General features: G+C 38.7%; 2 protein-coding genes across 8 annotated transcripts; one reads left to right on the top strand and one right to left on the bottom strand.

Moving 5' to 3' along the window:
* Nucleotides 1-5,780: 5,780 nt before the first annotated feature.
* Nucleotides 5,781-18,666, top strand: tmprss4a (transmembrane serine protease 4a). Of its 4 annotated transcripts, none has more exons than XM_032545242.1 (13): nt 5,781-5,912; nt 13,117-13,180; nt 14,286-14,426; nt 14,610-14,762; nt 14,864-14,987; nt 15,083-15,202; nt 15,701-15,744; nt 16,281-16,437; nt 16,551-16,717; nt 17,032-17,127; nt 17,219-17,355; nt 17,718-17,870; nt 17,945-18,666. In XM_032545242.1, exons 2-13 carry the CDS (start codon nt 13,174-13,176, stop codon nt 17,954-17,956), a joined length of 1,311 nt encoding a protein of 436 aa, XP_032401133.1. In that variant the 5' UTR covers nt 5,781-5,912; nt 13,117-13,173; the 3' UTR covers nt 17,957-18,666. The 4 variants fall into 4 exon arrangements, with proteins under 4 accessions (XP_032401133.1, XP_032401132.1, XP_032401131.1 ...); XM_032545241.1 differs by having other exon boundaries at nt 14,283-14,426; XM_032545240.1 differs by lacking the exon at nt 5,781-5,912 and adding an exon at nt 8,118-8,438.
* mre11a (MRE11 homolog A, double strand break repair nuclease) lies at nt 18,278-26,977 on the bottom strand. Of its 4 annotated transcripts, none has more exons than XM_032545235.1 (20): nt 26,912-26,976; nt 26,317-26,387; nt 25,969-26,101; nt 25,701-25,861; nt 25,528-25,615; nt 25,277-25,418; nt 25,080-25,194; nt 23,815-24,000; nt 23,562-23,733; nt 23,391-23,471; nt 23,188-23,317; nt 22,522-22,622; nt 22,253-22,423; nt 22,114-22,173; nt 21,864-22,041; nt 20,783-20,881; nt 20,621-20,682; nt 19,627-19,688; nt 19,434-19,530; nt 18,278-19,309 (listed from the first exon to the last, which is right to left on the bottom strand). In XM_032545235.1, exons 2-20 carry the CDS (start codon nt 26,334-26,336, stop codon nt 19,268-19,270), a joined length of 2,100 nt encoding a protein of 699 aa, XP_032401126.1. In that variant the 5' UTR covers nt 26,337-26,387; nt 26,912-26,976; the 3' UTR covers nt 18,278-19,267. The 4 variants fall into 4 exon arrangements, with proteins under 4 accessions (XP_032401126.1, XP_032401127.1, XP_032401128.1 ...); XM_032545236.1 differs by having other exon boundaries at nt 21,870-22,041; nt 26,912-26,975; XM_032545237.1 differs by lacking the exon at nt 18,278-19,309 and having other exon boundaries at nt 20,621-20,710; nt 26,912-26,977.
* Nucleotides 26,978-26,999: the final 22 nt, after the last annotated feature.

Here is a 26,999-nt window from a genome sequence, read left to right as displayed (position 1 = left end):
TAATACAGAAAAAGGTAATGAAGTTGTTGCAATACAATGCCTTGCAAAATCATGCACAGACCTCAAACTTTTTCCCATGGTGTCATGTTACAACCACATACTTCAACAGATTTTAATAACATAGCAACACTAAGTAGGGTCATTATCTTCCTAATCAAATCCAAGCTATGCTAATCTCCCTTCAGTGCTTCACCTGGGCTTTTCCTCACTGACTTGGATTTTTCCAGTAGAATTTCAACCGGGCCAATCAACGAACAGGAAAAGATCAATGGTCTGTGCTGTTTCATAGTTGTACTCTGCCTGTAGTTTTAGCCATTACAGAGGAGGAAGTGAACAATGTTGTTCAGTTTGTGTTGGCTACGCTTCCAAAAATTGAATTAACAGTAACAGCCATCTTGTTTTCTCGTCTCAGCATTTCTCTCTTTGCAGTTTTTTTTTCCTTTTTCTTCACAGAACAGGCAATTTTTCATAACGTCAAACTGATGCATTACATCACGGAGAAACTTTAGCGATTGGGTAAAATTGAAAACATCAGAGTCCACGCCTCCAGCAAACAATCGTCCAGACCCTATGTCCCTACGAAGCAAAGCGTACGGAAAGGGACTGTTTTTTTTTTGTTTTTTTTTTTAACCAGGATAGCTTAAATGTGAAATGGATGGGGGTAAAAAACAAAGTTTAAATTAATTTACAAATAAAAATCTGAAAGTTTTGACATGCATTTGCATCCAGCCTTCATAACTCGGGTACTCTATATAAGGACACCTCTGCAGTGAGGTCATCTGTAGAGATCACCTCACTAGTAAAGAGTAAACTACACTTTTGTGTCATTCAGTCTCAATACAAATCAGTACAGCTGTTGTGTGAAGGTCAAAGGTTTGTTGACAAAATGTGAAAAGGTTCAAGAAGTTTCACTAGCTTTTCAAGGCCCTGGTGAAGTTCAGTAGTGCAGCCATTTGTGTTAGAGGAAATCCTCTGAGGTTTTTCCCCAAAACCATTTGACCTTGCAAAGTCATGTCACCTACAATATTACACAAATTCTAACTTAACTTAAAAATAAAAGGTATTTAAGCAAACTCCCCTATTTATTTTACCTATGCTAACACATAATTTTGAAAGCAGTGAACGTTTTGGGATCCATTTTGAAAGTTTGTCTCCATAACTTTATGTTATGACTGTTTGCTAAATGTTTATTAAGGTTGTAACAGCTGCTAGCTAGGTAGAATACATCGTCCTATATCATATCATATTGTCTGAATATCTCTGTACATGTTTGAAAGCACGTGTCAGTCATCAACAAAGCATATATCAGTACCGTGTGGTTGAGAGTTTCCTGTTATTTAAGTTCGGTGAGTAAGTCTGTCTCTGACATCATGGGCTTAACTGCAAAACACAAAATGTCACAAAGATTTCTGAAGACAATAGATGTCTTCATTTAATTGAGGATAAAGCAAAAATGTTTTATCTTTCTCTTACTTGTATAAGAATATAAAATGTTGCTGATGCAAACTTAAGTACTTTGACTTAAATACTTTTATCAGAAAAATAAACTGACTTCCAATTTTCCCCATGTAGGGCATGTTTATGCTGCATCTTGACTTTTCCAAACTTCGAGTGGAAAATTTGAAAATTTATATTGGTCCAGCTCAACATCAAAACAGCCATGACATGCCATCTGTCTGAGGCAAAAGTTCAAAAGACATTTGATTACGCAAAAGCAGGTGCGCAATTTAGGTCCATGTAAACCAGGAGGAAGGTGTGAGTCTCTGGGTTCTGGCAGCTACGATCATCCTGAGGTTGCTTGTACGAGAACGATTTATGGGTCATCAGGTGCGAGTGGTGGAAGTTCAGGAAATACTGGAAGTGAGCATCCGGTATCTGAGATCAGTAAAGACTATCTGCTACTGTTTGTAACAAAGGCTCATTCTCTTCTGCCGTCCTGATCACTCACTTCTCAAACTTCCAACCTAGATTCCTCCCCCCTCCCTCTATCTCGTTGACTGTGGTTGGATTAACTTTTATCCCAAATAAAAGAGTTGCCAGAAGTGTGACATCTGTCCTTGAAAGACAATTAAACTCTTTGAAAGCGGTGTAACCGTTTGTTATGAACTCAGTGTTGGCAGTCTGATACATCTGGCATGTGTGGCTCTTTAGGCCACTTAATAGGTTTAAAACTCGATTTTAATTCTTAATTGTAGCATGTTTTGTTTATTTGGATGTAAATATAAGTCTGGTATAAGAATCGTAAATAGCTGCTTCTACAATGAAGAGTTTCATAAAAATTAGGAAATAATCAGAAAGCCAAAATATGAAAAAGTTGAATAAAAATAAAAGAGACAATAAATTGAGTTAATCTGATCTTCAATGATATGAATCAAATATGTCATTATTGCTATTTTAAAAACTGACAGACAAAAGTGGATTTGGAATTTTCAGTCAAAAAGACAAAAAAAAGTTTAGCTACTGTGACCTCTGATTAATATTGTACCAACATACAATCTATGTGTCAGTGTGGAAATGTCTGCCAATGCATGCCAGTCATAAAGATGAGGCTGTACACATTTCCACAGTCATTTTTTTTTTTATATAGATGCACCTGAAGCTTCGAGGGGAAAAGAGTGTGCACCACATTTTCATAACCACCTTTGTACATGAGGCCTCCGGAAAGGATCCATTGAGATTAGTCAGATATGGATGAGGAGGAAAGAGGAAGCCTACAAACAAGTCCAAGCTCCTTTATTCCCAAAGCAGTTGAAAGAACAAGAGACAACTCAGTCACAGGTATGACAATGTCTGCTTTACTCTGTGCTTGTGCAAACGTCTAATTGACGAATGTTAACGATTGATGTAGAACAATCTTTAGTCTGCAGCAACCTTGGATATTTTTAGTTCCACAAGTTTTATGGGAACACGCCTTGTGGAGCATCAATCCAGTGGTGTGCAGTGAAGAATGTGGAAATGGTTTTCTGCTGGCAGGCCTCATCATGCTACATAATTCATTTAACAAGAAAAGGAGAACCAATGACTTCCACTTGCAAAGAAATGTTATACTCTGTGAGAAGGGAGAGTTTTTGAGGGCAAGCGGTAAACCTTATTTTTAATGGGCAGTATTATGTGTTTTCCAGGCACATAGTGCGATTTTATAACACAATCAAGTAACTATGTTAACTACAGTCGTTATAAAAATGCTATCAAATATGATAAAATAATTATTACTTCCTAATTTCACACCTTGAAATTGGCCCTCTATCTCTTTAAAAACTCCTGCTCATTATTAAACTCCGCCTTCAGAAAGTCATCACAGCATAGCTCCTCTGTTAACCCTTTAATAACAATTTTACAACGTTGCACTGAGAAGTAGCTGGTATAGTGAGCTCGGCAGGTGCACGGTTCCACCAGGTGTTTGCCAATTACTGCAGGCTAGTCTGAAGAGGAGTGGGGGAGCTGTGGTAGAGGCGGGAGCTGGGAAATCGCAGCTCTAAGGAGGAGCTCTGCATAGCTGAATGGTTGCCATGGAAATTAAAGGGTTTCTGTAACATGCACGAAAGAATAAAGGCAACACTATAGGTATGTTTTTAATGAGGGAATAAACAATATTATGACATCATGTAAAGCTAAAAAAGAAGTCAATATTACATAGTACTCCCTCTTTAGCAATTTCAACACTTTGCACAAGCTCTAACATTGCATCTTGCAAGAGGTGACCCACACTGACTGATATACAGCACAGAGGTCATGTTGGGCTTTTTTGTTTTCCATCATTTTGATTGACAGTATCACACAATCAGTCAACTGTATCTCGCCACTGACAAAACAATGAAATTAAGTGACTAAACGTAAATTATGAGCGCTTCACCTGGTCCACATCTGGAAGAAAAATCTGTGCTAAAGTTTAGATCACGCCAAAAAAAAAAATTCAACCCGACTCAACCGAGCCAGATGCAACCCGACTGATTAACTTTAATCGGAGGCCCATGCCTCAAGTAAACCCGACATATTATTTTATTTAGGATTTTACTGCGTTGTGATTTTACACCATTTGAGTAAGCGGTGCAACTTCTCCCAGATTTTGTTTAACATCTTCCAGCTCCATTTTGTCGCTTGTTGAAATGATGAATGAGTCAAATATATATATATATATATATATATATACATATATATATATATACTGGTCAAGTACGGAAAATATTCCATTAATGTGACCCTTGATACTGCATGTTAAGAACTATCTTTTTATCATGTGAATTTATCAGTATGTAAAAACCTTACTGGCTCCAGGCCCTAAAGTTAGATCAGTGGACCCCTTGTGACAACCACAGAAGACACATTACTCTGTTTCAATATGCTATCGAAGTAACAAAGCCAGAATACTGTCAGTATGGAAAAGCGCATTGTGCTCTTCAACATATCTCTTTTGTTTGGCTCTTATTTTCTTCTCACAAACTAATCCTGTCATGTTTTGTGGCTGAAACTCATTTGCAAAATATAAATGTTGGCAGTGCAGGCAAATCTCTATATTTCCGTTGAATACAGCAAGAGTGGCCGGCTGTCTGGAGTTATGCACCGTCCATCATGCTTTGCATAGTGGATTTCACCTCTATCTTGTAAGTGACAAGTCAAAGGTTATATTAGTGCAGGTTTTGTAATGCATGGATCTTATTCACATATGTGAATCACATCAACAACACAAACAACATTGTTCTTCAATTTGTTTGTTTTTGTCCAAAACTGTGAACATTGTTTTAAACCATATTCTGATATTCACTGAAATATTTATGTCCAATGAATATCGTTGCCTTCACTTTAGTAACATTTCTGAAAAATAGTTTCTTTCTCTTATTGTCACATTATCAGCTGTAGACAGACGGGTAAAGAAAATTACCCCCGCCTTTTTGTTCACACATTTACCGCTCACTTACAGTAAGCACAAGAAAAGGGTTTTCAGGAAAAAAAATCTTTTTATCTTACTTCAAGGTAACAAGTTTCCAATTTTTCCAGTAAAATCCCACAAGGAAATGACCACAGGAAAATGTAACTGATCCTTTTCACAAAGAGTAGGGAAATATTAGATTATAAAGCTGCTAGGCTTCACTATGATATCACATACCCCTCTGCTAGTATTCGTGAATAGTTATTGCTGCATTCACCCTTCTTGGGTTAAATAGTGAGTAGCATATTTCACATTTCTGAGCAGGGGTTAACAGCTTTTCTTATACTGTAAATCCACCCATTCAGCAAGGAATGGCGTGACACACCCTTTACAGCAAAAACAGTCCCAAGGCTTTTTGTAAAATCTACACAACTAAATCCCTGAATAATCCTGTATAAAACGTTAAATTAAAGTCGGTTTTAATGACTACAAAGAGGAACTAACTTTAATAAAAATTAGGTCAAGCATATTGCTTGACCTATTTATTCATTTATTTTTATTAAATGAGAGCATTTATATTGCAGAAACAATACATATGGGTCAACACTTGACCATGGAGATGAGAAGATATATATTTTTTTTTTTTCAAATCACACTTCCCACAAGGTGTCTAAAGCCCAATATTAAGTTTCACAAAATTTACGCCCAAGTGCGAAAACAAAGGACAAAACATCTCAATTGGTGGGTGGGAGTGGGAACAGGGGGGGTTGAATGTAGTGAGAGGGCTCATCGTGTGTGTTCAAGGATGTAGTGAGAGAGGGAGTGTGTGTGTTTGCTTTGCAGGAAGAGGAGGGCGGAGTGTTGGGATGAAGAAACATTGGAGGGTGTTTGCTTGTTGGAGCTATAAAAGTTAGTGCTGAAGGCCCTCCGAGGAAAAGAATGAACAATCTCCAACAGGAACTCTTGATCTCTGTCCAATTTTCTTGATACTTTTTGGATTCTACATTCACCAGCACCTACAGAATAAAAAAATCTTCCCTGGCAGGTGAGCAAAAACTATAATGATAATGATTGTGTAAATGTAATTACCAAGATGTTTTTATTACTTCCTCCTTCGTTTCCAAATTCAAACCTAAACTTGTTTTGATATCACAAAGTTAATTGTCTTTGTGTGTTTCAACGACTTACAATAATGGAATAATTATGGAGAAGAGCAGAATGGATGGCATGTGACCTGTCTGACAGGTATAAGTCTGACAACTCAAACTTTGGTCTCTTTCTGTCAAACGTTAACTGTTTATTTGCTTTTCTGATCAGAATGACAAACTGTTCACATGGAAATAACCTTCAATGTGTGTGTTGTAATCCGTTTTAAAGGGTAGTGTTTGTTCTCCTTGAACGTAAATCTGATAAGTTATACAAAGCTAAAAAAAATAAATCTGAATGCCATTTGCAAAATAAATCCCATCAGGCAAGTCGCAGGGGGACGTTCAGTAAATATCAATGTTTTGGTCCAGGAGTGGAAGCATTTAACTTTTACTGCCAAATATAAGGAAAGGTGAATATATACACCATTCATTTAATTGTGGATGTGGATCCTATATTTTTTAAATTATTATCATTAATAAAACAATTTCTTTTGTGTCGGGGGGCCTTTCTAATTGCACTAATCGTTCCACAATTTATGCACACCCCTGGGTATGGAAATGAAGAAAAGCTGCGTGGAACCACGCAGGATCTGCTTGGAGATGAATCTGGCTGGAGTGGACAGGAGCAGAGACAAACAAACTTTTACGTCATTTGATCGAAATTCTAAGTTACGCATCAAAGCAGAATTACTCAATCCACTGGGGCGGAGCTCTGAGGCATCGTGGAAATAGCATGACAGAATAACAACTGGATTAACAGAAGCTCGAGTGCGAACTTGGCTGTTAAAAACGTAAATCAGCCTAAAACGCATTCATTTGAGAGAGATATCCGCAAGACCTTTTGTTTTATTCACAAAAATTTTATCTATCTAGGCTTTCATAGTGCAAGCTCTCAGCTACGATCATCCTGAGGTTGCTTGTACAGAACGATATATGAGTCATCAGGTACGAGTTGTGGATGGTGAGGAAATACTGGAAGTGAGCGTCTGGTATCTGAGATCAGTAAAGACTATCTGCTACTGTTTGTAACAAAGGCTCATTCTCTTCTGCCGTCCTGATCACTCACTTCTCAAACGTCCAACCTAGATTCCTCCCCCCTCCCTCTATCTCGTTGCCTGCGGTTGGTTTCCTATAATATCTTCACTGGATTAATTTTGATCCCAAATAAAAGAGTTACCAGAAGTGTGACATCTGTCCTTGAAAGACAATTAAACGCTTTGAAAGCGGTGTAACCGTTTGTTATGAACTCAGTGTTGGCAGTCTGATATATCTGGCATGTGTGGCTCTTTAGGCCACTTGATAGGTTTAAAACTGAAAAACTAAGCAGGGATTCTCGATTTTAATCCTTTATTGTAGCATGTTTTGTTTATTTGGATGTAAATATAAGTCTGGTATAAGAATCGTAAATAGCTGCTTCTACAATAAAGAGTTTCATAAAAATTAGGAAATAATCAGAAAGCCAAAATATAAAAAAGTTGAATAAAAATAAATGAGACAATAAATTGAGTTAATCGGATCTTCAATGATATGCCTGTACATAGTAATAAATATTACATTTATTCAAGAATTATCACATTTTCTTCAGATTTTAAAAAAAAAGGGCTCACATTTAGGGAAATATCCAACTTTAAATGTATAACTTGACAGTTCACCGTAACATCTCATACAGTAGATTTACCCAGTCGTTTTAAGTATCTCATGTTTACAAGCACAGATTAAATCGAACAAATCTCAAAGTTCACCTGACTCAGGCTTCTGAGTCAGTTTGACTGACAGATACCAGCTGAGCATATTACTGTCAAAACAAAGCAAGCGGCACGCCTAAGCAACAGCGTGCAGCTGCAGACATGTTTTGTCTTTTGGCAACGTGCCGCTTTTTACACTTAAATGTATAATAGTTTATGTCAACTCAGGGAATCCTGACTAATAACCACTAAAGAAAAGAATAGACGTAAAATATAAGACCTCCTTAAAAGTAAAATGCTGCCTTTGGTTTTTTTTTTTTTTTTAGAAGTTGTCAGATAAGATATTGAGAGGAGGAGGAGGGACAACACAGTGGAAACGCAGGTAGGACGGGTAAAGTGTCGTGTTACCTGGATTTAGTTTTGCTTTGTCAGAAGACCTCGGGTTATTAGGAAGAAGCTCCTTTCTAAACTGCGCTGCAACAACACTCGGCACGGTACACCGGATCACAGAGGTGGAGGCCAGGCGTCCTTCAAGCTAGATTCAGTTACGCAGGTGTAGATTGAAAAGGGGAGGGAGCCCGGAAGGGAGACCGGGACAGGATCGCTCCAGGTTTTCCTGTTAAAACCAGGAAAAGGTGACAAAAAGCAGAAGAAGAAGGAGAATATAGAGGACAGCACCTACTGAGGAAAGGGCAGTGGTATTCTATTTACAAAAAGACAAGTGCATCCATCATGGGGGTAAGTATAGCATATAAGGCTGTTCTTTTTTTTTTAAGGCAACCGTCTAGTAGTTATGATTGATCTGACTATTTGACCAAATCCCTGAAGCAAGCTTGAAAACACTGCAAAATTAAATGTGGTGATGTCTTAGGTTGAATCATGTTAATCAGTTTCTGAAGTGTAGTTGGGTAAAAACTTCTAAATTTATACTTCCTATTTTGGACATTTTGGACTTTGTTCCATCACATAAATTAATTATCTCATTTTATATTTTGTTTTTACATCCCTCAGCTCTCTCTTCTCCTCCATAGCTTCTCAGATGCCTATTTTTCTCAGCTGAATTCAGATGAAATATTTTTGTTTTCTAAATGAACACAGTTATCTGAAAGGTAACTGCCAAGGTTTTCAAATTACCCAATTATACTCTTCTTTGTTAAAGCTGGATAGCTTCCCAAAAAACTCTTAACTAAAATAACTATTGGGTTAATATGACTTAAAAAAAACAAAAAGAGATTTGTGTGTGACTCACAGACAAGTTTATGTCAGTCGTCGTGTTATTTTAAGACGTCGTCTTACAAAATATGCCGAGTGTGTCATGATATTTCGGGGAACAAAAACAACCCACTGCTCTCAGAAATCGTTTGTTCAATTCCCAGTGTTCTACAGCCATGTTTCTGGTTTCCCAGGTTGTCATGACTAGTTTCATCCTTCCTGTATTCTCGATACTCGGAGTTTACGGCACACTTTCAGGTGTTGGTGACCTAGTTTCCTGTTATAATTTGTTTGTTTGATTGAAACCAGGAAAAGAAACTCATCGAGATGAAAAATCTATTTCCGAAGACTGTCCTGGGCTATTCACCAGCAACGTTTCTTAACATGACATTGATTTCTTGACGTGTGTTCAATTGTTCAGATGTATTGATATTTATATATTATATTTTTTTTCTAAAGCTAGAATGAAGTTTCTAATACAATGAGACTTTATTTTGGTTACTTAACATCAATGTTTTAAAGAAATTAGCCAATCTTCGACTTATTACAAAAAAGAAAGTAATTGTCAAGGCCATAATGTAAAAAAGAAAAGAATTGAAAGTACGATAAAATAACTCTTTGAATGGAAAATTCCTCACAAATAAAATGGAGACATGTATAAAATGTTCTTCACTACAGATTTGACCAAAATGCCTCGCGGGGTCTTATCAACAAAACCTACTATGACAGAATATAATGCACAGAAAACCTGTTCAGCAACATTCTCTGTCTGTATATCTACTGGTCCTTTTATTTGAAGTAGACGAGTGTGTTTTTCTGTGTCTAGTAACAAACAAATTACATGAAATGTAGGGCAAACACAGGTCTTTAGAATGTCTTTGTGCTGTAAACATGGCTGCAATCTAAAGGCTGTGTGAAAAACTAGTAGAACAAGCTGAAAAGTAGGAACAACGGGCAAAGCGAAAGGTTCCTTAAACCATCTGTTTGCACATTATGTGCTCAAATTTCTTAATGAGACTCTTAGAAGCCGATTGCCGAAGAACAAAATTTACCTTTTGTGAGAAACAGCCGTGAAATAAATTCGTATTTGATTGCTGCAACATAAGCTCCTAACAGTATCACCTAACAGCAAACTTGTTGAAGCAGTTGTTGTTTTCCTTTTAAATTCCTCTTTTTCTAATATAATATTTTACAATCGTTTTACATGTAAGCACAAACTGCAATAAAAACTTCCGTGTTTTTAGACAAGCTCAAAATGAGCTGCACTTTATTTGTGCATTAGACTTCTCTTGTCTAATTTTCAATGTTGACACTTCCTCATAAACACTGATCAAACAGGATTATATGTCGGTTTGTGCAGCTGGAGAGCTGTGAACTTTACCAGCATAAAACCGGATTCAAATGTATTCTAGTTATCAGAAGCTATAGCCCTAGAACATGTTTGTGATGAGTGCAGCCATTACTAAATATGTTTACATCTTAACAATTCACAAAATATTTTACATGATTCTATATGCACAGAATTCATATATGGAAAAACAGGAAAGATGAATGATCTTGCAATAGTGCTACCTTTCAAGGCTCCGTCAGAGATTTAGCATTGAGAAAAAATTGTTAATGTTGCCTGATAAAACATAAATTGTTCCCATGTTATGAATAAATATGTTGATTTGAAGAATAATTACATTCGAAATGGACTCTTGTTTTGTACAAATTGAAAAGCGCGATGGTTGCTTTAAAAGGGAGTGGTGCTGGAGAGCATTGTTGTTTGGTCAACAATGGTTACCACCACGGTAACACAGGCTTCATTCAGTGCTTTGCATAAAAGAGGGCCTCACATGCAAATATGCTACTTCTAATAAGGTCACACCCAACTCAACCATTTATCAAATTAGGAACATCAAGGACAGAGGTTAAGCTGCTTTTCAGACAGTTTCAGGCCACACAAGGAAGTGACGCACCGGGAATTTCGTTACCACCAGTGAAGAGTGTTAGGGGTTAGGCGTCAGTGATTCTGCAAGCAGACACATCTTTTCCTGATCTCAAGACAGGCAACAAAGAATTTCTCTGAAATGTAATAAAGAATAAAAACAGAACACCTAGGACAGACCGAGTCAAGAAACTCACGCGATGTTCAAAGGTAAAAATCAGCGTGTCAAAAGAAATCCTCAGATTAAAAGAACTGAGAACCCTGAAGCTGTAAAGTCTGCTTCAGTCTCTAAACTTGACTTGGATTGTGGAGTCAGCTGTAGTGAACTTGAAACCCTCTTCAGAGCTTATCGATCTCATCTACAGATGTTGCATCGGGCTGTACAGGTGTTCAGAAACACCTCAATAGTTGTTGGGCAACACACTGTAGATCGGATAAAGGCTCATATTATTTGTGGCGCCAACATTACAAACATTGTAGAGATCTAGAATAACATAAATGCCTTTCTTATTGGTTAATTACAGGTTTTTGTTTTATCCTTCAGTCTATTTTCCAATTCAAACACGCCCGGCTAGAATAGTGCAGTATTTTAGCTTAATTTGTTACAACAGTATAAGCATGACCAGAAAGCAAAGTTTTCCACTTTTGAGAGCAGCTGGTGAGAATTTCACCAATGGGGAGATAAAATTTCATTCCATTTACCGCCTAATAATTTCTTTAATCGCCCCTCCCACCACCAAAATGTCTCCATTCTCAGATTTACATGGAGGTCAAGCCTAATACATTAAAAACTAACATATATGTATCATTTGCTTGCTTCCCGTTAAAGATCAGTTAATAGGATCTTATCACATACGTATATTTGTCGGGTACACCATGTACAGACTTGCACGGTCGATGCTATTGTGTTTCTGTGCTCCACCTAAGCCTTTTAACGAGAAACATCAAGTACAATAAGCCCTCAGCCTGTGGCTCCTGTGGTCGAAGATGCAGCTCTACATCGATTTGCGTCGGTGTCGCTTTTTTCCCACAATGTGTTGCAGACGAACAGCTCAATCAACAGAGCTAACAGACTTTGCAGTTTGGTTGGATGACATTTGTAGAGGATGACATTAACGCAGTGGTAAACATGGAAATGACATCATAACGGCCACGTTTTTTCTACTGGTATTTCTTTTCAGTCATTACGATGTTCCCTCTCTGAGCTTTGGTATCCCAGCAACTAAGACCGAACAGGTGTTGGAAGTAAGCGTCTTTTTCTACTGCTCAAATATCAGCAGGCAGAGTCGGCTTGACGTTTTGATCCAAGCCAACCAAGTATTGCATCCGTCCAAGCAGTTCCTTGGTGATTTCAATTTTTCACACCTGATCATTTGCAGCACATGCACTGCAGATCCTGCTGTGTTCTTTTGAGTATGGGGTTGGACTGATCTGATTGCATCTAATAGAAAACCAGAAAATAACACTGTGGTAATTTGACAACTCATATTTGTGCAAAAAAAAAAAAAGTTCCATGTGTCATGCAGCGTTCTGGTTCTGCACCTATAATCACACCATAGCTGTTTTGCTTCCTTTTCCATTCTTCACAGTTTTTGACTATAGGCTTTCAGGCCTCCTTTCTTATTGTATAAGTTCTCCTAAGTTAAACCTCATGCTTTGTATCTAAGGATAGACTTCAGCAAGGGTATTTTATGTAAATAACTAACTATTTGAAAATTATAACAACCAAGCAACGTGGTGGTAATAAAAGTCAGGCTTCACATATTCCGTACATTTCACTGACTGCTGTTTTGCTAGATGCAAACATGAATATTTATATTATTTGGATCGAAAACCTCCTTTCAAATGAACTGCTAGATTTTTTTATTTTACCAATGTAAACATGCAAAAACTAATCCACAATTACAAAAAGATTTTGATTGTTACAAATTCTAATTAAAGATTTTCCATTAAAAAGGTTATAAACACTTATTAAAACGTAGGTTTTTGTTTTTTTTTGATACCCTTTGTATAGTGGCTTATCTTTTGCAGGTTGCCTGCGTCTTTATTAGGAACAAATGTCTAAGTTGAATTAAAAACTATTAAAAGTCTGAATCTCGGAGAGGCGTGAATAACTTTGGGCTTAACTATAATTTTCAATATGTTGTAAACCGCCTGCTTTAAGAGAACCTTTACAGGTAGGGCACTGAAACCGGGCCACACTTCCTCTGAAATCTGGCCCTGGTTTCACAGACGCCTGATGCTCATGTGATATCTGTTCTCTTCTGTCCTCAGAAATCTCAGTCATCAATTCAGGAACCAGCAGATATCGACATACCACTTAATCCGAGGATGCCAAGTAAGTTAAGAGTCCATCTCTGGTTATATTGATTGATTGATTGCTTTCTTCAACAGACTCGTGTTGTGGTCCACAAACAATATGTCGTTGTTGTACGATACACAACAACACGACATATAAAAAAATGAAATAAAATCTTATAAAGGACTTGCATACCAATGTTTCCACAGAGCCGACTGGTATCTTAGCGCACTGAGAGAGGGATGTGAAAACATTACAATAAGACTGTTCAATGAGCTGCACAAACGACACATAAACTTGTATATCAGATTTCTCACAAGTGCCTGGAATGTTCTGACAAAACATCTCACTTGCACTGCTGAACCTGGGTTTCTTAAGCAGACTTCTAGGGGAGTCATTATAAGCAACCTAAAGCTTCTGCATGCTAGCTTTTCTAAATTTACACCACAAAGGAGCTGCATGCAAGGATGCACAGTAAGCTTTAAACAAACTTATTTTTACCTCATCAGTGCACATACGAAATTTCCTCCCCAGAATGTTTGCCTGGGCGTACAGCATGCGACACTGCCGATAAATATTATCTTCACAGATCTGGTCTGTGATGTAGTGACCCAGATATTTAGTTTTGGAACAAACATTTAACTTTTGCCCTGAGAAAAAAAACAAAGTTATTTGTCTGCTTTAGTCCTACATACTAGTACAAAAGTTTTCTTAGCGTTATGCTGCACATCAAATCTCAACCCATAATCAGAGCAGATATTCAGTAACTGCTGAAAGCCAGCACTGCTGGGTGAGAGGGCAGCCAGGTCATCAGCATACATAAAGTGATAGATCGAATGTGGGATCAGGAAGCTAAAACATTTGAAACTGCAGGGCAAAACTCTTGAATCCCACTCAGGTCCTTTTCTGGCTCCTTCACAAGTCCTAGATCAGGCTATTTCAGCTCCAGTCCTCAATGGTCAGTGTCCAGCAACGTTTAGATGTGTCCCCGGTCCAACGCACCTGCATCAAATGGCTGATTGACATCCTCAGCATGCAGTCAACTACTGGAGTTACCTCCAGACCTCTGTTATTGATTATATTTTATTTTTCTGTCTTTGATATTCTGACTTTTTACATTTTTTTTTACTTTGTTCTTTTGCAGTTCCACAACAAGCTGTTTGCAAAAAACCCATGACGAACTCAACACCTCAAATAGAAAAGGCGTTGAAGAGGAGGAAAATATTAATCTGGATTCTGATAGCAGTTGTGATTTTGGGCATATTGGTCACTGCAGGATATTTTGGTAAGTCCCAATTCCTGATAACATTATATGTTACAAATGTTCTTTCTGAGGATACAAACAAGTTTGCTATTTTAAACAAAGACTTTCCTTTGCATTTTAGCAGAACAAATGTTTCTATGTAAAGAATCATTTCCAGGATTTAGTGTCACACATTTCTAACCCATATTCTCCTCTCCCCTCCAGTTAAGAAGCTAATTGAAAGCAATTACTACTACTGCACACGCTCAGCGAAGTTCATCCCAATCGCTAAATCCTGTGATGGGAACATTGATTGCGTTTATGGAGAAGATGAGGTTTATTGTTCGACAGAATTCAAAGCAAACGACACATTTCCAGGTACAACTGAAACACCTGACATTTTCACATATTATCCTTTAAGCAAAACTAGAATTTTGAAGCGAAATCGTAACTTTTTTTCCCCCTCCTGTCCCTCTCAGTGCGTCTAATTTCTGCTGAGCGTGTCCTCCAAGTGTTCAATGGCAAAACATGGGTGACCGTCTGCAACGACGACTGGAGCACACAGCACACCGAGACCGCTTGCAAACAACTAGGATACACAAAGTGAGTTTTAACGAAAATGTCATGACTTAAGAAACTGGTTGTTTGGTCTTGGATTACATAGATCCTCCCCTTTCTCCTTTACTCTCCGTGAACAGTTCCCCAACAAGCAAAAATGTCTATGTCAGCTCCTTGCCGTTTCCTTTAAAAACTGGACCGTTCACGGCAGTCAGGATCGGGAGTGGAAGCACACCAGTACATCAGGCAACCATTGACCGGTGAGAACAACACAGTTTTCCTCATGTTTTTTTTTTTTTTAAAGTCCTGTTTGTTTGTAGCACTTGCAGGGATGACTTATGACCAAATTGAAGTTTCAAGCTATCTGAGCAGGCCAAAAGATCTCCCTATATAAAAAAAAAACAAAAAAAAACAAACGAAAGTTAACATACTATAAATATTAATCTGCTATTACTGTACAAAAACTCCCCTCCACTTTTCTTTTTGACTCTTGTTGTGTTTTCTTTACAAAGTTTCTGTTCCTGTAAGCCACTGTAGTGCAGAAAAAAGTCCAGTTTTTGTTCCTTAAATGCATTTTCTACGAAAGTGAACAAACAGGTGCTATACCCAGATAAAACGGAACAAAAACTGAGGCATAGTTCAACATGGGTTGAAGTTAGAGAAGCAGGGGAAAGATTATGTCCATCATTTAAGTTGTTTTCGGTTACATTAGCATATACAGTACTTGGCTTATCACCCTTTCTTTTTTCCACAAACAGCAGCGTGTGCCGCACTGGATCTGTGGTCTCTTTGACGTGCTCAGGTGAGTTCTGGTTTTAGAAAACCAGTGTGTCATGTGACTGCATTGTTTCCAGGGTTTTCATGACATAAAATAGGTTTCAGTGGCGATGAGCATTAGAGGTGACAAGTTTCACACATACAGGCCTAAACAACTCCTAGAAACTCATCACACATTGTGTTTATTCCTGCTGCTAGGATACTAAGAGTTCACGTCCCCCTCTACCATACATAATAATAATGAGCACAATCTTTATAGATATTGTTTTTCTTGCATTTACGCCACTGTTATTTTATCCATTACTGTACAAATGTTATCCATTTGGACTATAAAACCGTCCTCGTTACTCTACACATTACATACTTTTAATATGCACCTTTATCAAACACATGATACCAAGTATTACAAGACAAACATTTGTGATCATTATGTGATAATTTGTCAACCTTATGCTCTAAAATTAAGCACTGTTATAGAGCAGGACAAAAGTTATTTACAAAATTTGCTGGTGGGTGGTGCCATTAAAACCCGTTTCTCATAAAAATTGCTGTATTGGTCAGATTGTGGAGTGGGGGGAAATCTGGAGCGCATCGTTGGTGGCGTGGATGCCCATATAGAGGAATATCCCTGGCAAGTGAGCCTGCAGAATGGCGGGCACAGATGTGGCGGCTCACTGGTGTCATCACGCTGGATTGTCACTGCCGCCCACTGCTTTAGGTTAGTAAGATCACCACTGTTCGCCATTTCTTGTGAATTTTGGAAATATTAAACCCCCTTCCTCCTACCTGTCTTTCTCTCTCTCTCCCTACCTTATTCTCGGGCCCCTGCAGCGGTAACAAAGAGCTGAGTCGGTGGACAGTGATGTCAGGAGAGACATACTTGACCACATTAGGAGGCTCTTCTGTGGACAAGATCATAATCCATGATCAATACGATGAAGCCAGTAGCGACTACGACTTGGCAATGATGAGGCTGAGCAGCCCGATCTCAGTGGGAGGTTAGGATTTAACACTGTACACCTAAAAACACGCAAAATCTTAACACGCTCAGATCCATCTCTTAAAGGTCAGATGACCTTTCTGTACATTTATCCCACAATTACTGAACATTTATCAAGAGCCTTTTACTGACATCTAGTGCTCAGTGTTTCAAACTGCAATGTAATTTTAAATTTAAATCAACAAGCTGATGAACTTGTTTTTTTTTTTACTGCTTCTCTGTAGAGATTCTTACGCATTCTGGTCATGTTAATAGTAAATGCTTGAAAAAGCAGCTAATTCAACTCACCTTTGTAACTTTCTTCATGATCAGATAAACGTAAGCCGGTGTGTCTCCCTCCTAAAGACCTTCTCCTTCCTGACAAGGCTCCTGTGGTTGTTTCAGGCTGGGGACTGCTGAGAGAAAATGGTGAGACTCTTACATGAACCAAGGGAGGAAAAAAAAAAGAAGTTTTGCTTTGGTAATCTAATGCTACAGCAGATTTGTTTTACCTTTTCAGGGAAAATTTCAACTACACTGCAAAAGGCTAATATTGAGATGATTGATCGAAATACATGTTCCAGTATTTATGCCACCATGCTATCGCAAAGAATGGTCTGTGCTGGCAACTTGAAGGGAGGCGTGGATTCCTGCCAGGTAATGAGTTGCAGTCGGGGTCCATTTAAATCAGGGGTCTCAAACTCCAGTCCTCGAGGGCCGCAGACCTACAGTTTTTAGATGTGCCACAGGTACAAACCACTGGAATGAAATGGCTTAATTACCTCCTCCTTGTGTAAATCAGTTCTCCCAGCCTTGCTAATGACCTAATTATTATTTTCAGGTGCAGCAGAGGCACATCTAAAAGTTACAGGACTGCGGCCCTCGAGGACTGGAGTTTGAGACCCCTGATTTAAATGTATAAATTTAGCTACTTGACGATGCATCGTTACTGTTCTGTTCTCGCAAATGTCTGAGATTTTTTTAATACTGAGCCATCTGTGTTGTGGTTCAAACTGCAGGGCGATAGCGGAGGCCCCTTGGTGTATCTTTCCGCCTCTCAGTGGTATCTGGTGGGAGTGGTGAGCTGGGGCGATGGCTGCGCGCGGGAAAACCGGCCTGGCGTCTACAGCAACGTGGATAACATGCTCAACTGGATCTATGCAGCCATTGAGGTACTGCATGCAAACAAAGGAACCTCCATTTTTACAGGCTTTAATTACATCAGTTTTTTCTTCTATTTTTTCAGAAAAACCCATGATGTTCCACTGTGACTGGACCCACTAGATGGATTTCAGGCATTTTTACCTGAGACAGACTGTGAAGCTCAAAGTTCTTGTTTTAGCACTGCTGTATGGAAAAAAGAGGACTTTGAGGGAGAAGAGAGGAATATGCACATCTACTGTCAATGAAACATTTGCATTGCCCTGAGCCACAAAAGTATGGATGCAGACATATTCATTTTCACAGATTGTGCCATTATGTCCGTATTTACCTCAGGGAACATGCTTGTTTTTGTTTTCTTCTGTTGCCTAATTAAGGTCTCAAAAAGTATTGTAGCTTTTGTTTTTTCTTTCTTTAATCTGGAAGCACTTTTTGGCAAAACAAGCCAGTCAGAGCAGATTCAGTGATGTGTGTTTTTTGCAATAATGGATGCTTTTATGGTGCTGGATTTGTGACCCTTCTCTCCACTTAAGACCCAATAATGCCCGATTTTTACAGGCAAGGATATTTTAGTCTAATTGAAAAAGAAATAGCATTTTATTGTATCACAGTGACTCATTAATACTCACATGAAATATTTAAAAGTGCAGGTCAAATAATTTTTGCCTTTCCATGTAAATTAAATGTTGTTGCTGTTAACATTTATTTGGTTTTAACATATACTTGTAAATAGTCTGTAAATATGATCAACTTTTTCCTCACCTTGGGGGCTGTTGTGTTGAAATGAGAATAAAACTGGGAAATTAACGTCTTTCATTTTGTTGTCTGCTTCACAAATGTGAACAAACCACTCTGTACCAATGCATTTTACCATTCAACATTAGTTTATTCCTATTAGTAAGGTGTTTCTGATAAACTGAGATAAATATTTGAACAAAATTCTAATTTCTAGTAAAATGAATTAGTTTCTAAACATTTGAAAATACTTCAAGTTTCAATTGACTGTAGTTCTGGGGTCAAACTGATTCTTAGGATATCTGGTCAACTATAATAAACTGCAAATCAGGAATGAAAACCTTGGCAGTGATTTTAAACATCTTGGACAGATGTTTGTAAGTCTTTATTTTTCCATATTTAGAAAGGGCAGTGAAAAAAGAAAGATTCACAACAGCAGGAGCCCTCCAGGGAATGGAAAGCAAACGAAGGTGCAAACTTGACATTTTCTAAACTCCTCTGCTCAAACTCTTCAAACCCCACAATAACGGAAACTGATGCACTCCATTATTTTTACCCCATGCAGGTTTGGTTGTAAAATTGAATTAATCACTGTCATCATTTAAGAAGACAGAAGAACATTGCAGGAACACATACAGTAATTCTTTGAATTAAACACAACTGATGGATGTGCTTATCTTCTTGAACCACGACTGTGGCCTTTGAATGGGTTGTCCTGCAAACATATGAAAATAAATAAGATAAAAAAGTCACAATTAGTTTGTACTGTATATTGCAAAATAATAAGATGTAAATGTGGAAAGTCTATGAGTAATCTAACTTCCCATATCTCTTCATACCTCCTCATCACTGTCTTCAAAAGCAACTCCTCGAGATGTCTGACTCTGGCTCTGAGAACTGTACTTGGGGAAGGATGATGATGACAACGATGATGATCTGTGTTTGACAGGAACAAAATTCAGCTTAGAGGCCGAAGAAAAACGATATGCCTCTCTCTGGCTTTTCTCTGCTAAATGTTAGCGTAGCACAAACCTTGGAGGCGGCCTGGTAGCTTTCATTACGGGTATATCTTCATCTGAGTCATCTATGATCACCTGAAGACGGTCAAACGGCACGGAGAGGAATTATGTATTACGTTTATGAAGGTTGCAGGAATATTTTCCAAGTGACAGGTAAGCTCCAGAATTAAGCTGCACAAGGACTTGTCTGAATGTTTTTATGCTTATTTTTGACTTAATTAGTCGCTTGAATTTTTAGCCAGGTTCTCTGTTACAACTTTCCATTTCATGATGTTTTTGTAATTCCTTTTTTTAAATTTTCATTTGATCATTTCTACAGTCCGAGCCAGACACTGAACCAAAATTCGGGCCAGGTCAGGCCAAAATTATTTGCTCGATGGTCAGGTTAGCTTGGGCTTCTGTGGCGAGTTTCAAAAACCTACAATACATTCAGCAAACGATAGACCAAATGTAAATGCACAATATAAAGTTGTGTTAATCTACTTATTAAGGCCCAGATAACTGATTAGGTAGTTTATTATGATGAGGACAGAAAGACAGTAATGTGCAGATGTTTGTTAAGACTGTAAAACATGCAGCGCACCGCACATTAATGCACATACAGCTCCGCCCTGCTCTGCTCCTATCAATCACACATCCCAGATGATTTGCACGAGTCACCCTGCGGTTACAAGTGACAAAATGGAGCTGGAAGTTGCTAAACAAAAGCTAAAAATGGCAAGAGTTACACTGCTTACTCAAATTATACTCTAAAAACAAGAGCAGTGAAATCTTATTTGAAGTAGAATGTTGCGTTGACTTCAGGCTCGCACCTGTAATTAAAGTTAATTACTTATGATAAGTTAATTACTTGGGCCGGATTGGGCTTGGACACTGGCTTGGGATTTTATTTTTCTTTTTTTGCCCCAATCTAAACTCTAAAATTGGCAGAGTTGAAACATAAGCAACAAAGAAATGTTGAAATCCATTCGAGTTGCTGAATAAAACTAAAATCTTTGTTAATTTACCTCTTCGGCTGCAGAAGAAGTGGATCCTCCTATTTGAGATCTTTGGGATGTAGCCTGAAAAGCTGAGAAATGAGAAGAGATAAAGACATACTATTGAGAAAATAGGAAAAGACCTAAAATATTTCAGCAGATTATTCTTAATGATTGAAGAGTCCCCTCTACCCTGAAATATGTTTCTGGTTTGAGATGCTGGTGCTGATCTCTGGGAACGACCCCGACCCCGACCCCGACCGGCTGGCTTTGCTTCTGATGCAGCAGAACCTGGACAGAACAAAGAACATAAGATTTACTGAGACAAAAAACACACACACACATCCGCAACGCAGAATTAGATGGAAAGTTCTACACGACAATTTGAGTAAACGCTTTATTAAATTAACAAAAAGGCTCTCACTGCAGGACTCCAGTTGTGGCTTATTTATTTACCACTTTATACAACTCGGGTGACGTTTCGAAGCCCTAGGCTCCGAATTCAACTGTGAAGAACTTTCCAGGTCGGCCCACGCCCAGATTCCGGCCTGAATGACGTACTGAGAGCACATTTGAAAATTCCAACTGGTTTGCATATTCAAATCCAGAAATCAGAAACTACCGTAGCTTTCCAGCTACATAGACTTCTTCAGTAAATTAGGCCCGACGTAAATAACAAATTGGCTGCAACTGCAATAGTTCACTGAATGCCTGGTGAATAATAATTAGCAGAAAGTTCTCCACCTGTATGAAAACAGTGAGCAGAAGATATTCGATATCATCATTATTAATATCAGTCTTTCTAGGTATCTGATAAAAATAGGAACCCGTTTCGTATTTGACTGGATGGCAGCAGCCATTTATCTCAAGATCATATGGTAGCTGAATTTAGAGAGAGTAACAACAAATAAAATCAAATCACAGACCAATACGGTTATGCCGACGGCCGCGTTAGGCCAGATTTACTTTATGAATATAAGGTAAGTCACCAGATTTGCAGAGATACGTTAGTGGTAAAAGGTGCAGCTTGCAATACTGGTGTGAAATGAGAATAAAATTGGATTTTAATTCAATAAAGTCAAGCTAATTTTGTTAAATTTGAGCAAAACTTAACTTTCTTGCTTCTATTTTTATTTGACTGACATGAACACCTCTTTAAATGTCTTTTCTGTGTTTAGATGTGTTTAAGTTTTAATTGTTGGAACCCTAGAATTGATAAATAAAACATTGCATCTCACAAAAGCACGTCCTGACTTCCACGTGAGACTCTCACCTCCACCCTTAGCCCCGCCCCGACTTCCTCGCCCTCTACCGCCTCCTCGTCCTCTGCCTCGGGTCGGAGCAGGAAGCGTCCCTGACTCCTCGTCAGAGTCCATGGTAACATCTGCGGGCTCATCAGACAAATCGAGATCACCTCGCTCCATCCGGTGGGCTCTGGCTCTGTTAATGGCCTGAGACACAAACACGTAATGAAACACAAGCTCTTCAAGTTATCTGAAAGCCCGGTTGGTGTTCTTCCCTACTTCTTTGATGTCGTCCTCTTCTTCAGTCGTATTCTTCTTGGAGTCTCTGAATTTCTGAATCTGAAAAATATTCCGTTAACCACCCGTCACAGCGCCACACGACACGACGGTTTGCTTAGCTCTCTGGTGCCTCTCTTGCCTCTGCATCAATGTCTTGCTCTGTGGTTACTCCTCTGCTCTGAAGATGCCGTTGCGTCTTCTCCAACTGGTAGGTGATCAGCTCCTCGATGGCGTCCTTCTCGTCTTTGTCCACGAACTCCTGAATGGCTTTGCCCATGCCCTGCTCGGTCAGCAGGGACAGCTGCACCTTCTGTGAATACACACACACACAGTGACAACATCAGATGAAGCGCGGGAAAAAATGAAATCCTACGAGTGACGTCAGAATTTCATTTAATGTTTACACACCTGCTCGGCCGCTTCAAAGTACTGTTTAACCAGGTCCTCCACTCTCAGTCCCTCAACAGCAGCTGGTTTTACTAGCTTGCTGTAGTCGACATCGAACTCATCTAAAATTTGCAATAAATAACAAATACATAAAACAAATAATACATACTTAACATAGAAAACACCTGGATGTCTTACAAAAAAATCCACTGACGGTATAAAAAAGCAAGATTTTTTATTTCCCTTTTTTTTTTCCAAATTTAATTAACTTGAATTTATTGAATACAGATCCAGTCAGAAGTTTAGAAACTAATAATCTGCATGAATGTCATTATTTCTTGGATTTTAAGCCTTTGACTTCCACATTTCTGTTGTTTGTAAAATTGGGTTCCCGTGCCTTCATTTAGCAACATTTCAGATTTTGTAAAACGAACTGAGAAAACTGGGATTTCCATTAAGATAACAATCCCAGAGAGATAAAGAAGGTTAACATCAAGCTTCTGGAATGAATGTGACATTAATACCCTGGAAAAAGGAAAGCAAAGACGCATCCATAAAAGAATAAAATTCCTCAATTTATGCCCACAGTGAGGGGATGCAGACTTCTGACTGAGAATATATCGGTTTGGCTCAGTGTTGGATTCAAAAAGAAAAAGTCAGCAGAGGAATATTTAGGCGAAGTCCAACCTTTGACGCCCTCCTTTTGCTCACGCTTTCTGAGGAAGTGAATTACATCTTTTGGGTTAGCCACACGGTCCACAAACTTCTGGCTGAAGCGAGAGGTGTTGAACGTTTCAAAACCTCCACTGTAGTCCACCTAGAGACAAGAACAAGGGGAATTCATTTGCTGATGAGCGCTGGCGTAAAGATGAGTGCAGAACTCAACTCACCCTCAGTCGAATTAAAGGTTTCTCCGGTGTGAGTGGACAGCCGAGTCTTTCCCTCTCGGCTTCTTCTAACATTTCAGAGACCTGCATATGGACAAGACGGAAAAGATTAACAGAGACAGATAAAGTGAAGTCTTAAACCAGTGCAGTGCATTTTAAGAAGAACATCGCTACCTTTGCATAGCACAGGTTCTCCACCTTCTTTGTAACCTGAGGAGTATCAGGTGTGAAGAGGTCCTCATAGTCAGCCAGCACGACATCCTGGATGAAGAACTGACGGACTGTCTTTAAAGGGATCTTCTGCAGGTTCATTTTACGACCTTTGACTCTAAGCAGTCCTATATGCCTAAGTGAGCACAACGGCAGAAGCTTGAAAACTGTAGCTGTTCAAAATACAATGAAAATTTCCTGAAGTGTGTGTGTTTACTTCTTGGCGGCCTCTCCAGGCGACAGGGAGGTGGCTACAGAGCTCCCTGGCTGCGTCACGTAGAACAGCTGCTGCTCATTTCTAGTTGGAGTAATCAAACACTCGTGTTCATGGCCCCACACAACCAGGTCAATGAAATCATCCAGGAACTGCTCAGGAATGTAATTTGTGGGACCGTGTTTACTCCTAAACAGAAAAAAAAAAACTGATTTAGGATACATTTTTAAAAAATGGAAAAAATACTGCTCATTTTGAAAACAATGCATCAAAAGATTGACAAAAGTTATTTATCTTTATGGTAATAAATAACATAAGAAAAAAAGCAGAAATAACGTATTTTTCAATTGGCCATTCTTTCTTAAAACAGTTTGACATTGCTTTTCAATATGGCCACTCCTCGCATAAACAGTGGTAAGATAAGATGAAAACATGTTCATTATACAAGACACACATGTAAGAGTGTGTCTAAATTCATTATTATATGTTAATATAAACTGAATGAATCAAAAGTGGTGCTTGCTTATGCGAGATAAGGCTGTGAACCTGACCTGACAGGCCTGGTAGTAAAGAAACCCATAATCAGAGAAGCAGCCAAAGGGCCCATGGTAACCCATAGTAACACTGCTCATGTGGGACAATCAGTTAAAGCAGCAATATATCACGTTTTTAAGAGATACATATATAAATATGTTCTTTACATATTTGTTAAAACTATCTCAATGTTGTGACAAGATGGTATGAGACAGATAATCTGTGAAAAAAAATAAAAATCAACCTCCTCTGCCTTCTCACAGTGCCAACTACAGATATACACTGCTGGGTCAGAATCAACCAATCACAGCCAGGAGGAGGGCCTTAGCACTGTCAATCACTCTCATGTATGCACTGCTCACACTCTCCACCTTTCTCTCTGCTGCAGCTGTTTCACTACAACAACCTGCCATTAATGCTTAGCCTAAGTGGCATGGCCGCCAATGTCTCTCAGGATCAACTTTCAGTGATTTAACCCTGAGAGACAATGGAATAGTTTAGGTTAAAGGCTGCACACATGTTAGAATGGCCCAGTTAAAGTTCAAACTTAAAATACTGACTATAGATTTTAACAGAAGGGGCTGAATGCAAAAACAAACGGTAAATTGTCTTCCATGTCACAATTATGCACTACTTTTTAGTTTGAGTATTTTTGCGAGGCACTGTATTTGTTACAATACAAATTCTACCAACTAATTTAAAACTGTTCACATCACTCATGGTTGAGAACACACCTGTTCTGGTGAATTGCAAAGAGGTTAAACCAATTGTCTTGATCCTCTTTGGGTCGAAGCATGGTAACCTGCTTGTTGACAAACATCCTGTACAGGCGCTCATCCGGGATCGAACCTTAACATGCATTCATACAAAATTTAGGTACAACATAGATGAGAATTTAACAAATAGGAACCAATAGGAAACTCAAACTTACCAAGACCATACAGGGCCAGCTTGGTGCTGCCTTTCTGCAAGAGGATTGGACTAATCTCTATCCTCTCCACAGAGTGAGAGTGACCAAAGTGATTGACGAGACCAGAAGCACTCAGCAGGTCCAGGGCACACAAACCTTCCGCCTTGAAATAAAAGACATTTTAAGGATGAACACACAGATAAAGTAAATTATATATTCAGGATTCATTTGTACTTGATGTACTCGTTGTTTTTCAAGCAGAAGGAACTAACCCCAGTTGGATCATCGTGGTTGCCATGAATACTGAAGACAGGGATAGAAATGTTCAAGTTTTCATCCTGATAGTTCACCCAGGGGAACCTACAACACAATGATTCATTCATTCGGCACATATACAACACTGATGGAAAACCCATAGAGACGAACAACAACAAAAAAAACTGACTGTGTTGTGTTGAAGTTAATAGTCTGGTCACTGAGGATGTTGAAGGTCACAGGCGAGTCTCCCATGCAGTATTCCCTCAGCATAGTGATGCAGCTGTGGAGGCATCGTCTTGACGGCTTGTTCTCGTGAAACAAATCCCCGCCCAGCAGGATGAGATCTACCTGCGGAAAAATAAATTAAAAACCAATCAGGCAGATGAACAGCAGAGAAAAAAAATTGTAGACGTAAATATTGACTTCCACACTGGATCGCAGCTATTCGCACATACCTGATTCTCCTTGGCACATTCCAGGATTTCTTTCAGCGTGTGGAAGGAGTCGCTGCCGCGAATCGCGTCTTTCTCAAGGTAACCGAGGTGAATATCAGTGGAAATCAGGATCTTGAATGTATCCTCATCATCTCTAGAAAAGTGAAATGAAAGGTGATGATAAACACAGCGCAGATATTTGATCTTTAAAAGAGACGTGATAAAGGAATGATCTGAAAAGAGAAAGAGTATGATCTAACTAAACTGGAACACAAGAACCCACCATGAAATATGGTGGTGGCTGAATCATGCTGTGGAGATGCATTTTTCAGAAAGGAAAAGGGAAACTGGTCAGGATGGAAAACTTACAATGTGTTTTCTGAAGACATGACGATACAAGAGGCTCTATTCAAAAGCTGGCACGTTAACAAATGGTTCCTCTGTAGAGAGCAGAACAAAGACAATCCAGAACAAGTAGATTTTAGACATGCAGTTGTATATAAGCATCCCGCTTCTTAAGACATCCTCTGTTGATTCAGATTCCACGATTTCTTTCAACTTTTCTAACTTTTTTTTTTTATATAACCATCAGTTATAAAGTAAAACATAGTGTCGAAATGCCTACGTTATTTTATTTTTTAAAAGAAAGCCTGATTTTCGTCAAATGAAATTATTTCCGAAAATTATAGCTTCTGAAACATAGCTATTCAGTGTTGTATGGATTGACACCGTGCTAATTAACAACAACTAAATCTGCTAACATAGCTAACAGAGGTGTAACTCGATGGTAATTTAGCGTGGGGATAGTAAAGTTAGCATTTTTAAAAATCCTATGGTGCAATGCACCGGCTTTCTTTGCATGGAAGCTAGCTTTAGTTAACATTTAATATGTATGCGTAACATTGGCTTGATAAGAACACAAAACATATAAAACACAGATAAAACTGTAGGTCCTGCCACCAACCTCCCATGAAGTCTCTATTTACCCTGAAAATCCCGGCAACTCTTGCGAAACGTCATTTCCTCCCCGCCCCCTTTAGATTGCTCACGGT

This window comes from Xiphophorus hellerii, chromosome 18, assembly GCF_003331165.1.
Source record: "Xiphophorus hellerii strain 12219 chromosome 18, Xiphophorus_hellerii-4.1, whole genome shotgun sequence".
Taxonomy (NCBI): Eukaryota; Metazoa; Chordata; class Actinopteri; order Cyprinodontiformes; family Poeciliidae; genus Xiphophorus; species Xiphophorus hellerii.
The sequence above is the reverse complement of the archived record's forward strand: the minus strand, read 5'-3'. Positions and strand labels throughout refer to the sequence as shown.